We start from the raw sequence: 13013 nt of genomic DNA, 5'->3' as shown, positions 1-13013 counted from the left end.
TCTTTATGTCTCTCCAGGTTTCTGCTTCTTCTGAGCCCAGCCCCCTCTGTTGACTGCTTTCTTAGATGGTGGCCCTAATCCTGAAAAGTAGGCCTAGTCTCCATTTCCCAGTGCCAGTCGGGATGACTGGGTGGGCTTAGCCCTGGGAGGGGTGTGTTTCCAGAAGCTTCTTAGAGTGGGCACCAAATATCCCATCGCAGGCCTTGCTGTGCACAGAGGGATTCATCTCAGGGATGTGACATGGTTCCTTGTGTCAGCTCGGAGGGGCAGGAACCTGCGTCACCACATGCTGTCCTGCCCTCAGGTCCTCCAAGCAGCCCCGGGTAGCCCCTTCTCTCTAGCTGCCACCTTCTAGCAACGCTCCCTCCCCTGCGCTGCCCAGCACTGCCGGGCTCCGGGAGGCACCTGGCTTCCTTCGCCAGCAGGAGTCCAGCGAGCGCTGACCCGGCCCCGGGCAAAGGCCCACCTTGAGCGCCAGGGTCGGGGCCGAGGGCGCGGACCGGGCCGAGCCGCAGGCGCGGAGCTGTCCAGCACTCGAGGCGGGGCGCGCGCCCCCGGCCCGCCCCGGCCGCCTCCTCCCGCCCTGCCAGCGCCACTGCGGCTCCGCGGGCGCGTCACGTGGCTGGCGCGGCGCGGCCTCCAAGCTCCGGGCGGGCGAGGGGCTGGTGGGAGGACCCACAGACCCACGGACCCACCACCGACGGCACCGGCCGGGCGGGCTGCGCGCACGGCGCGGGGCATGGGCGCGCCGGGGGCCCCCGGGCACAGGCCGGCCGTGGCTGGGCGCCCGGGGCGCGGGGGCAGCGGCGGGCGGGGGTCCTCCCTGGCGGCCGCCGCTGAGCCCCCGCGGGGCCCGTGACGCCGTGGCCGATGTGGCCCCGCGCGCTGCCGGCCTGCACCGCCGCCTCACAAAGACGCCGCCGGAGCCGCCACCCGCACCCGGCCCGCAGCTGTCGCGGGAGCCCGAGCCCGAGCCGGAGCCGTAGCGGGACCTGGGGGCAGGAGGCGGCGCCCGCGGGCGGCCGGCCCCGGCATGGAGCAGCGGGCGGTCGCGGGGCCGGAGGGGGCGCCGGGCGCCCGCGCGCAGCTGGCCGTCGTCTGCTTGGGTGAGTGGGCCGCGCAGGCCCGCGGGGTCCGGGCCCCCGCCTCGCACACCCGCGCCGCGCCCTCGCCGGACCCACCCGCCCCGCCCTCTGGTCTGCGGCGGGGCTTCCGGAGCCGGCACTGGGAGAGCCCCGGGCCTGCTGGGGTCGTAGGCCTGGGAGGGCGACTCCGGCCGCGGAGCCCGGGCTGCCGCCGGGCGCGGAATAGCGGAGCCGAGCGCAGGTGAACGTGCGCTGGGCGGCCCGGGTGCGCAGGCGGCCGGCTGGGCAGGCAGCGGCTTTCCTCCCGCCCCGCCGCGCTGAGCCTGGAGGCGCTGGGCGATCGGGGCCTCCGGAGCAGCGGACAAAGGCGAGGCCGGGGGAAGTCTCTGTTTTCTGCTCAGAGTCAGGGTGGGGGCGGGTGCTGGCTGGAGCCTGGACTCAGGATGCCAGGCAGGAGGCAGCTTCGAGAAGGCTCCTGTCTCCCTTTTGTATCTTCTCGGACCCAGGGGCTGGCCGGTTCGGTTGGGAGCGGTGTGTCTGCGGGGGGGTCTGTCTAGGCCAGGCACCTGGGCAGGAGGGCTCCTACCCTATCCCGGAGTTTTTCTGCTCACCTTTCCGGGCCCTGTGTGGGGGAATGAAGGAAAGAGTTAAATCCTCAATGCACATGGCTCCTTATTTACCATGATAAAGGAGGGAGGCCATTATCTGAGCCTGGGGTCATTACTGAACACCCTGTGGTGTCACTGAGAAGGCACTGAAACTACATAGGTTTGCTGAAGCCATTGAAATGACAGTGAAAAAGAAACCTGAGGTTTTAAGCTACATGATCCTTTACCCCCGATTCTTTCGGGGTGCTTGCGTATGGGAGGAAGGCACCTGCCTCTGTTGTGTGAGCTGGTCTCAGTAAGGGCCGTGGCCCTCAGAGTGCTCCCTCCCCAATCTCTTGGTGGTCCTGTGCTCTGGACTGTAAGCTGCTGGGTGGGCTTCCCTGGTGAGCAGGGCAGGGGGTCAGGACCTTTGTCTTTCCAAGGCCCTCCCTGCCCAGATGTGACCCAGAGCCTGGGTGTCGTGAGAGGGGACAGTTGCCCCTGTTTCCTCACCAGGTGGGGCTAACCCCTCCAGTGATGCCCTCTACCTTCCTTGGCTCACTTGGCTTTGGGTGGAGGGGACAACCTGAACCACTGTGAAGTTAGGTTTTCCCATATCTTTCTCCTGGTTCCCCTGCGGGAAAGGAGTAAATGAAGGCAAAGAGCAAACCCCAGGCGGTGGGTACTTGAGGGGGTGGGTGGTAGGAGAGTTCTTTGCCTCCCTTCTTAAGGTTAGTATGGCACAGTGAGGACGCCCCTGAACTCTGCTAGCCGTGCACCCCTGTACAATGGGATAATCAAAACGGCATCCCTACCTCCCTGGCTGCCAGTGGATGAGGTGGCTGGCAAGGCCCCCCAGAGGGAGGCAGCCCTTCAAGAAGGCAGGAACCCCCCTTGACAGGCAGGGCCTCTCTCTGATGGGTGGTCCAGGCCTGAGCTTCTCAAGCCTGACAGGAGACAGAACATACTCCCTCCAGGTGGCAGGAGTGGTCTGGTGCGGCCAGGCTTGCACACTGCTGTCTTCTGCTGTAGGTGTGCAGGTGGGTTCTGAGACCCCCTGGGGTCCTGGCAGGCCCAGGTTGGGAGCAGGAGTCTATGGCAGTGCTCTGGGCTTTGCCCTGTGAGAGGAATAGAACCAGCCTGAAGTTTGGGTTATGTTGTCCTGTGCCTCTGAAAGGGCTGCTGCTGGCCCACAGCAGGTGCTTGGGTCCTGGGATGCCCCTCCCCCTTCCACTGGACCTTCTTTGTGTTCTCCACAGTGAACATCGTTCTCACGGGCCGGCTCAGCAGCGCAGTTCCTGCTTTAGGTGAGTAAGATGCTTCCCTCCTTCCTTCCTTGTTCTCCGCCTTCCGGTTTAGTGACCTCTGAGGACAGGCCTTCAGGGTCCCGGTTCTACCCCTGAAATCAGTGCTTGTACATCTTTCCTGCATCCCAAAGGAGCTGTTTGGCCTTGGGCAAGCGTAAACTTCTCTGAATCTGTTTCCTCTTCTATAAAATGAGTGTTATGATAGGACCTACTTCAGAGCCTGTTATTAGGGTTGAATGAGCAAGTGAGGCAAGGTACTCAGCATGCTGTTGACGCATGGTGGCCTAATACCACTAGCAAACTGTCATACTCCTGGTATATCTGACAGATTGTACTTCCTGTAGGCTGTGGGGTTCCCCCAGGCCCATGAGCTACTGCCTGTTTTTAAATTATACCTGTGATTTAATTTCTAAAGGTGTGACAGAGTGATGACATGGAAAGGTCCCTAAACCGGAAGGCAGAAGTTGTTACATATGTGTCTTGAGATGAAGAGACACTGGCTACACCATGCAGGGCCTCGGGTTTGATCAGGTTTGATGCAGGGAAGGCCTGGGCCAGAGCATCAATCAGAGTTTCTGTGGGAAAGTCGAGGCAGGGCAAGGGAAACAGTTTAGGATTGGCTAGGTTGAATAATTCTGGCCCTAGGACAGTCTCAGGCAGGGGAATATTGGTTTGGTGTATGAGTTAGAGAAGAAGGTGGGTAGGGGCTCAGCTTTGGATCTGCCGGCCTGGGAAAAGTCAGGTTCTAGACACACTGGCATGCAGGAGACAGATAAACACTTCGACGGATAGTTTGGCTCTGTGATTAGTGGATGCCCAGTAGACATATAGAATCTGAGAAGACACGGTTGAAGTTCTGCCTCTGCCTTTAGCCGGTCAGACCGGGTCTGTCTATCCACTGGCCATCTTTGTGCTTGTGCCCAGTGCCATGTTCAGCAAAAATTGTCAGGAGCGGGAAAGGTGGCCCAGGCCATTGGAACATTTGCTCTTTGCTGAGGGGGTTGCCAGGTGTTGGCAAATGCATAAGTCTCGGCCCTCATGGCCCTCTGTGCCACCAGAAGACATCTAAGAAGGGCCTCAGGAAGCTGGGAGAATGTGCGGTCCCCAGTCTGAGTGCCTGCTGATTTGCTTGCTGTCTGCTGTGCCGCACGGAGGGACAGGAGGTATGGGACTTCTAGTGCTGCTTAGGGCTCAGCTTATAGCAGAAACTCACTGAGGCTGGCTCAGAGACAGGAGTCTCTGCTAGCCAGGGTCGCTGGGATGGGAGGCCCAGGGTTCACAGAAGCTGCTCTCACGGGCCTGCCTCTCAGTCTCCCTCCCGATTCTCCTTGCACACTAGCTCTGGCTCCCTGCAGCCTGGCCTCTGCTGCTGACTCTGCTGGCCTAGGGCCTGCCTTGCTCAGCATGGAGCCGGCTTCAGTCCTGGCTTCCCGGAGAAGACTGACCGGCTGTGAGGGAGCGGGACAGGGGTGGCAGGTCTTACAGAAGTGAGCCCCAGGCCAGTCCTCCTGCTGGTGTGGCGGGTTGATATGTCTGCCACATGCCTGTGCCCTGGGTTTGGAAGAGTGATGCTCCAGGGACGAGGTTCACCCACAGAGCCAGGGAGAGAAGGACAGCCACCCAGGGCCACACATTTGGTTGTTCTTAGCTATCAAGACTTCAGGCCCCAGCAGGGTGCACACTGCCCAACGCCAGGGGCCACTGTTCACATCATGGTGCCCGTGCTCGGTGTCCCCAGTCTCCTGAGCTGCATGCAGTCCATGTGGTCACAGGGTGGTCTGGGCCCTCGCTCTTCTGGAGTCCAGCCCTGACGTCTCTGGCACTGCTAAGAGACAGCTGCTGGCTGCCTGAGCCCCCCCCCCCCCCCCGACCCAAGGCTCCATGACTGCATTTTCAGGATTTTCTCTTTGACTCCCACTGTGAAGATCCTGGATCACTCCTGTTCCCCTGCCCCTTCCCAGCTCTCACTGGGCTCAGACACTCCGGAGGGCCTGGCCGAGCTGCTCTGGGATCTCAGCCCCCGTGGGGCCCCAGGCCCTGACTGATGCCTTCTGCACCTTGGACTCTGGGCTCTGCCATGCAGCCACTGTGACCTGGGGGTGGCTTGGGTGGAGCCTTCAGGCTGTTCTCCACTCACCTGGCAGTTTCCCTGAGTTCCTGGGGGGGGGGGTCCCCACTTCCTGTCGTCCGGTGACAGCAGGCAGGTTGTCTGGAGTATTGATTGCCTCCAGGAACCGGATCTGCCAGTGCTCTTCATCACGCTCAGGCCCTCTCAAGAGTATCTGATGAGTCTTTGGACCGGGAAAGAAAGACGCTCGCTGGTCTAAAAATGCTCAGTCATCCCTTGCCCACTTGAGCCGGCTGCTTGGCCACGAGGGCTGAGGGAATTTTCTGCCCAAGTGAACAGAGCTCACCAAGTGCAAGCTCAGACAAACCTCTCTGGGTGCCTCCCAAACACCCCCAAGACCTTCTATTTTGCCTTAGTATTTCCCCAAACACAGTCCTCCCAGCTCCCCTCACTGCTGGCCCACCATCACATACCGTGTCACGACCCTCACCTCCTATGGGGCCTAGACCCCCATTCACCCCATCACATGAATGTCTGCCTAGAGTCTACCATTTTCTTCCAGTTTCCCAGCCACCCTCAGAGAAGTACACCCACTGACCACATTTTGCTGATGGACAAGCAGAGGCCCTGGGACTGGGCTTACAAGCCCCCTTCTCCCACCTGTGCCTGGGTCCTGGGATGGTGTGCTGGGTGGGGGAGGCCTGCTACACGGAGAGCCTGGGGCTGGTTGTCGCAGCTGGTGGCACCCTCCAAGCCCACCACCAGGAGGCGTCCAGCTAAGAGGCCCTGTGTGTGGGCCTGGCTTTCCCCAGCCTGTGTGGGCGAGAAACCTGGCCTCTGAGTGTTTTGTCTCTAGGGAAGGCTTCCAGGCCACAACAGGTTTCGGCTGGGCCCTACTCAGCCCCGTATCCTGTCCAGGGGGCTGAGGACACAGGGGTTCCCAGCCTGACTGACCAGAGCTGCCTGCCCCAGGGGCCAGGGCTTCAGTCTATGCTTCAGAGACTCCACGAGGGGGGAAGATGCCTCTCAGCCTGGGCCCTCCCTGCCTGTGACCCCCCCACCTGGCACCTTCCAGAGAAGTTCTCTTCTGGTTTGCACAGCCCCTCCCCTCCCAGGGTGCCCCCAGGCCAGCAGCCAGGGTCCCTGTGAGGTCCACAGAGCTGGTGGCCTCACCTGTGAGAGGCACGGCCAGGCCATTCCATTTGTTCAGCCCTTCCCCTCCCGGCCTGCGGCCAGAGCCACCGCTCCCGCTTTTGGGCCAGAAATCGGAAGTCCGCGGGGCTGGCCTCCCAGGCCACGGGTGAGTGCCAGGGGGAGAGGCCCGGCTGGTGCCTCTCTGACCTGGCCCCGCTGAGGCTCTGATGGTGAGCCGAGCGTGGGCAGCCTTGCTTTAGGGTCGGGGGTGGTGTTTCGCTTCTAGTTCTTTGAATTTCTTGTGAGCTGTCGAAGAGGGGTTTTGACTCTCTGGCAGTCACAGGATTGGGTCGCTGGACCTCTACGGAAAGGGTTTCATACCTCTAAATGCTAAGCAGGAACTTGGAATCACCGGTTCACTCGTCGGTCCATATTTACTGAGCACCTACCGTGTGTCAGGCCCTGCGTGGGGTCCTGGGGACACAGTGTGGAGCCTGAGCCAGCACAGCTGGAAGCGAAATCGCTGCTACGGCAGGTGCTGTGGAGGGAGGAGAGGGGCACCGGAGCCCCAGGGGGTGCAGCGTGGGGAGGGTCCCTGGGAAGGGGCCTCTGGGCCGAAGCCCGTAGGAACGGGTTGGGAGAACATCCTGCCAGAAGCCGCAGGGCAAAGTCTCCCTCCCATGGGAGGTACCACAGAAGGTGTGAGTGGAAAGAGGGGTGTAGGGGGAGGTGAGGCAGAAGAGGTGAGGGGCTGGTGCCACCGTGAGGAATTTTGTTCTTGCCCTAAGGGCCTGGGAGGTGGTCAGAGGGCTCCGCCTCGCCTTTGTGCAGCCACGTTGAGAGCCAGCAGGGCAGCAGTGGAGGGTGCCAGGCAGTGGGAGAGAGGAGGGGATGGCACTAGACGCAGGTCATCCTTTGTCTTTCTGAGTCTCCCAGTTCCTGTCTGTGTAATGGGCCCTGCCTTCGCCACAGGCTGTTGGGAGGATGCCATGAAGCAGTGCGGTGAAGGGTTGAGGGGGCAGTGAGGGGCGGGTAGCCAAGTGCAGGGCCCTTGCCTGGTCCTGGGAAGGCCAGAGCACGCCAGGGCGGCCTTTGCATCTTCAGCTGGGAAGCAGAGGGCATGTGTAATGAAGTGGGTACAGTGAGCCCGTGGGCTGGGCCTGGTGGCCCCTCAGATTGGCAGGTGTGACGCTGTGCGCCGGTCCCTGACAGTGTACTGTCGACACTTCATAAATGCGTTGGCACAGGCACAGCAGTGAGCGCTGAGCCCACCAGAGGAACAGGGTGGACTCTGACTGCCACTTGCTGGCTGTGTGGCCATGGGCTGGTCCCTTACCCTCCCTCCGTTTCCTCATCTGGTTACACGATCTACCTCCAGTGGCTTCCCACGTATGCTCGGGGTAACACCCAAATTCTGTACAAGGTGTAATCAGGCCCAGCCCGTGTTTCCAGCCCCATCTGGACACGGGCCCCTCCCTTCAGGCCTGTTTATTATTTTCGCTGCACTCGGGATCTATGTAAAGCCGGCCTGGTTCCCTCCGCCCGCAGCCGGGAGTTCCACAGAGCAGGGTGTTGCCTGTCTCACTCAGCATGCTGGCGCTGTTCGGCGCGTAGTAGGTGCTCACACCTGTGCCGGCTGAGCAAAGCTCCTCCCCGCTCCGGCAGGCCTGTATCTGTCAAGCAGCGGGGAGGGCAGGCAGGCCTAGGGACACAGAATTCGTAACTGAACGGAGGCTCCAAGGCTAAGAGGCTGCACCCGGGTTGGTGAGCACGCGTTCAGCCCGGCCAGGGGTGGGAGATAAGAGGCTCATAGGGTGCACTGCGGGCTATGGCTGCCCTGAGTCCATGGGGGGGCTCTTTGCCTGCCATACACACTGCTTCCATGAAGTGTTGAGTAGTGGCCTTGCCCTTGGCCATGCCCACCCTTGGCTGGCCTTCATCCCACCTTGGAAAGGCCTGGACTCGAGCTATGGGGCTTAAGTGCCCCCCTCCCACCCCTCCTACTTCCTACCCGAAGGGGAGGCCAGTACTCCGCATCCTCCCCTGACAGCCGCCTGTAGCGGGAAACTGGAGCAGCACACGGAACGGCGTGGCGTCATCTACAGCCCGGCCTGGCCCCTCAACTACCCGCCCGGCACCAACTGCAGCTGGTACATCCAGGGCGACCGCGAGGATATGATCACCATCAGGTATGGGAGTCCCAGGGGGTGTCCGAGGGAATCTCTATGGCCTGCAAGTGCTGTGTGTGTGTGAGTGATGATGTATGTGCATGAGTGCACATGTGGGCAGGCATGGAGGGCACGTGTGAGTGTGTGTGTGAGCACGTGTGAGCATATATGGACAGAACATACGCGAGCAGATGTACAATTATACATGTGTGAGCACACGTGTGTTTGTGTATAAGCCCAATCTGAGCAAGTATAAAGGATGTGTGAGTGTGTGTGAGCCCATGCATATGTACATGAGCACATGTCTGAGCAAGTTCGGAGGACACGTGTGAGCAGGTATGTGTGTGCAAGTGCATGTATGAGAGTCCAGGTGTGAACATATGTGAGCTGTAAGCATATGAGTGCCTGTGAGCATGTGTGTGCGCCCAGGTCTCTGGGGGCCTCTGTGGCTGGCTACATGGAGCTGGGCCGCCTCTTGTCCTGAGCCTCTCTCTCAGGGGCCATTGGGGCTGTCTGTCACCTCAGGCCTGCCAGAAGGGGAGTCCTGGGGGCTGGTGGGCATGGCCTAGCTCTCTCTGAGGTGGCAGAGGTGTCTTCTCTGTCCTGCAGGGGTGGCTTGAGGCTAGGCTGGCATGGATCCCAGAGCAGTTCTCTCCAGAGTCCTCAGGGAAGTCTCGGCAGGAGAGGGAGCCAGGCAGGAGCCCAGGTGCTCCAGCTGCAGGGACGTGCAGAGGGAAATGGGGTGAGGCGACCAGATGGGGGAGCTGAGGCTGGAAGCCCTGGCCCGGGTGGCCATGGAAATATTGGGCTGGGGAGTCACGCCCCTAAGTGTCAATGCCCAGAGCTCCAAAGCTCGGGATGTGATTGGCATGACCGGGGTCTGTCCTAGTGTCTGTGCCTGCTTTCCCGTGGTCACAGGGCCGTGGCTGTCAGGCACACGCTCGTCAAAGACTCCAGGCCCTGTGACCTGCTCATCCCACAGCCTGGGCCGGTGGTCCAGGGCTAGCACATTTCTCCCCAAGTGACAAGCTGTTTACCCAGTCCCAGCCTAGGCTAGGTCAGTGGGCACCCCCCTCCCGCACAGTGCACAGGTCTGTGAGTTTGTGCTGGGTCTGTGCCAGCAGACCTAGTGTGGGAGGGATCTGGGCCCTTGGGTCTCCCCACTCGGGAGAGTGTCAGGGGAGGGAACTGCCCATAATGGGGCTCCTGACTGGGCCTCCCCTTTGGCTTTGGGGTAGGGGTGCTGTGTGTGTGCTGACAAAGCCTCCCAGAGCTGCAGGGGTCCGATGTGAAGGATGCTATTCAGAGTTGTTCCGATCCTTCTTGGAGCTCCCCTCGGACACCTGGGTGCCTGGGGGTGGAGCAGGGGCGGCGGGGGGGGGGGGGCGCTGGCTGTCCTTGTTCCACGCTCAGGCCTGATGGTCCTCTGCTGGTCCTAGGCCACGTGGGCCCTGCCTGCCTCCCCACGTCTCCGTCCTCCACCCTTTGCAGCTTCCGCAACTTTGACGTGGAGGAGTCCCACCAGTGCTCTCTGGACTGGCTCATGCTGGGCCCAGCGGCCCCGCCCCGCCAGGAGGCCTTCCGGCTCTGCGGCTCCGCCATCCCGCCTGCCTTCATCTCCGCCCGGGACCACGTCTGGATCTTCTTCCACTCTGATGCCTCCAGCTCCGGCCAGGCCCAGGGCTTCCGTCTCTCCTACATCCGAGGTGACACCAGCAACAGGGCATCGCAGGGCATCACAGAGCCTCAGTGCACCATGTGGGCGCCGGGGCCAGAGCAGCACCCTCCACCCGCCCGCTCCCTGCAGGGTCTCCTCCAGGAGCCCCATCAGTCTGAGCACAGGGTGGGACCAGGACTGGCCATGATGCTGCTTCAGGGTGCCTTGGAGTCCAAGGTCACTGACCCCAGGGGCTCACCCCTTCACCTCAGTTCACCCTTTACCCTCAGGTCAGGGACTTAGCTTACGCTGACATTCCAGGGCTCTTTGTCGCTCAGGTGGCCATGCAGAGGCCAGGGGCTCTTCTCTGTGTCTCCTGCCTCTTCCTGGGCCCTGCAGAGGCCCTGCTGGAACGACGGAACCACCCTGCCCGCTCCTGGCCTCAGGCCCATGCTGGAGGGGGCTCTGCTCTCCCCTGACGGTCTTCCCCTGCGCTCTTCACCCCACAGGGAAGCTGGGCCAGGCGTCCTGCCAGGCAGACGAGTTTCGCTGTGACAACGGCAAGTGCCTGCCGGGCCCGTGGCAGTGCAACACCGTGGATGAGTGTGGTGATGGCTCCGATGAGGGCAACTGCTCAGCACCTGCCTCCGAGCCACCGGGCAGCCTGTGCCCCGGCGGCACCTTCCCCTGCAGCGGGGCACGCTCCACGCGCTGCCTGCCTGCCGAGCGGCGCTGCGACGGGACGCAGGACTGCGGTGATGGCTCCGATGAGGCTGGCTGCCCTGACCTAGCCTGTGGCCGGCGGCTGGGCAGCTTCTACGGCTCCTTTGCTTCCCCAGACCTGTTTGGTGCAGCCCGAGGGCCCTCGGACCTTCACTGCACGTGGCTGGTGGACACACAAGACCCGCGACGTGTGCTGCTGCAGCTGGAGCTGCGGCTGGGCTATGACGACTACGTGCAGGTGTACGAGGGCCTGGGTGAGCGTGGGGACCGCCTGCTGCAGACGCTGTCCTACCGCAGCAACCACCGGCCCGTGAGCCTCGAGGCTGCTCAGGGCCGCCTCACTGTGGCCTACCATGCCCGTGCCCGCAGCGCCGGCCACGGCTTCAACGCCACCTACCAGGTGAAGGGCTACTGCCTCCCGTGGGAGCAGCCCTGTGGGAGCAGCGCTGAGGGCGACGTGGGGGACACGGGTGAGCAGGGCTGCTTCTCGGAGCCGCAGCGCTGCGACGGCTGGTGGCACTGTGCTAGCGGCCGAGATGAGCAGGGCTGCCCCACCTGCCCGCCCGACCAGTACCCCTGTGAGGGTGGCAGTGGCCTGTGCTACACGCCTGCCGACCGCTGCAACAACCAGAAAAGCTGCCCTGATGGCGCCGACGAGAAGAACTGCTTCTCCTGCCAGCCTGGCACCTTCCACTGTGGCACCAACCTGTGCATCTTTGAGACGTGGCGCTGTGACGGCCAGGAGGACTGCCAGGACGGCAGCGATGAGCACGGCTGCCTGGCGGCCGTGCCCAGAAAGGTCATCACCGCCGCCCTCATCGGCAGCCTGGTCTGTGGCCTGCTGCTCGTCATTGCCCTGGGCTGCGCCTTCAAGCTCTACTCGCTGCGCACGCAGGAGTACAGGTGGGCGGGTGCCTCGCCGCTGCCCTGCCTGGGGTTGCAGGCCACGCGCCTCGGTGCCTTCATTTCTCTGGAGACGGGCTCTGGGCTCCCGGTTCCTACAGCTGTGGGTTCGTAAATCGGGGCTCGGGCCATCCACGAGGGACTTCTCTTATGCATCCAAGGTCCAGGCGTCTCAGGATGTCCAGAGGGAGTGGCAGGGCCCCACACCCTGCTGTGAGCCCTTGCGCAGGGACCCGGGGGCGGTGGGAAGTGTGGGGTCCTGGCCGGCCCTGCTATGCTGCCCTTCTGCCCATTGCTTTCAGGGCCTTCGAGACCCAGATGACACGCCTAGAGGCCGAGTTTGTGCGGCGGGAGGCGCCCCCGTCCTATGGGCAGCTCATTGCACAGGGCCTCATTCCGCCTGTGGAGGACTTTCCTGTCTACAGTGCATCCCAGGTGAGCTCCAGAGGGCATGAGACCCTACAGGTCCCCAGATCCCAACTGGACCTTTGAGAATGCTGAGTCAAGGTGGGGTAGAGGGAGGCGCGACGTGAGGCCTGGGGAGGGTGACATGGGGGCCAGGGCCAGATGGGGGGACAAGTTGGTCTCTTGGGGTCTCAGGTCCCTTGGGGGTCGTGCTGACCTCTGCCCCCTCAGCCGCCGCCCCACCCTCCAGGCCTCCGTGCTACAGAACCTCCGCACGGCCATGCGGCGGCAGATGCGCCGGCACGCCTCCCGCAGAGGACCCTCCCGCCGCAGGCTCGGCCGCCTGTGGAACCGGCTCTTTCACCGGCCTCGGGCACCACGCGGACAGATCCCGCTGCTGACTGCTGCACGCGCCTCACAGACAGTGTTGGGTGATGGGCTCCTCCAGCCTGCACCAGGGGCCGCCCTGGACCCCCCAGCACCCCTTATGGACACAGGCAGCCCTGGGGCCGCTGGAGACGGGCCCCCCAGTGCCCCCAGCCACGTACCAGAGGTTGGACCTTCAGTGCTGCCCCCCTCGGGCCTGCAGGACCCAGAATACAGGCCAGTGGACAAGGACAGAAAGGCCTACAGGGACCCTCTGATGGACGGCCCAGCTCCTGTGGACATGCCTCGGGAGCCCTGCTCCACCCAGGACTCTCACCCCCCAGCCCCCACTGCCAGCAGCACCCTAAGCTCGCACCCACCAGAGCCACTGGGTGTGTGCAGGAGCCCCCCACTCTCCTGCTCCCCAACGTTGGACGCCAGTGATGACGAGGCCCTGTTGGTCTGCTGACCCACCAGACGCGCTGGTGACTGCCACAGCCCCGCTTTGTAACCAGGGAATATACAGTTGTTTCTACCCTGCCTCCGAGTCTTTCTTTCTTGCGGTGTGGCCCACCCAGAATCCCATTCATTTTGCCGTATCAGCATCCCC

At 62.7% G+C, this 13013-nt stretch overlaps 1 protein-coding gene across 3 annotated transcripts; it reads left to right on the top strand.

Annotated features, from left to right (window-relative positions):
• The first annotated feature begins 1033 nt into the window (after positions 1–1033).
• Positions 1034–12937, top strand: LRP3 (LDL receptor related protein 3). 3 transcript variants are annotated; one of them, XM_036274813.1, is made up of 7 exons: positions 1034–1106; positions 2932–2979; positions 8199–8370; positions 9841–10055; positions 10516–11632; positions 11935–12067; positions 12288–12937. In XM_036274813.1, exons 1-7 carry the CDS (start codon positions 1034–1036, stop codon positions 12870–12872), a joined length of 2343 nt encoding a protein of 780 aa, XP_036130706.1. In that variant the 3' UTR covers positions 12873–12937. The 3 variants fall into 3 exon arrangements, with proteins under 3 accessions (XP_036130706.1, XP_036130707.1, XP_036130708.1); XM_036274814.1 differs by lacking the exon at positions 1034–1106 and adding an exon at positions 1276–1326; XM_036274815.1 differs by lacking the exons at positions 1034–1106; positions 2932–2979 and adding an exon at positions 5226–5300 and having other exon boundaries at positions 8232–8370.
• Positions 12938–13013: the final 76 nt, after the last annotated feature.

The sequence above is a fragment of the Molossus molossus genome, unplaced genomic scaffold (genome assembly GCF_014108415.1).
Source record: "Molossus molossus isolate mMolMol1 unplaced genomic scaffold, mMolMol1.p scaffold_m16_p_21, whole genome shotgun sequence".
Classification (NCBI taxonomy): domain Eukaryota; kingdom Metazoa; phylum Chordata; class Mammalia; order Chiroptera; family Molossidae; genus Molossus; species Molossus molossus.
This window is presented reverse-complemented; position numbering and strand designations above follow the sequence as displayed.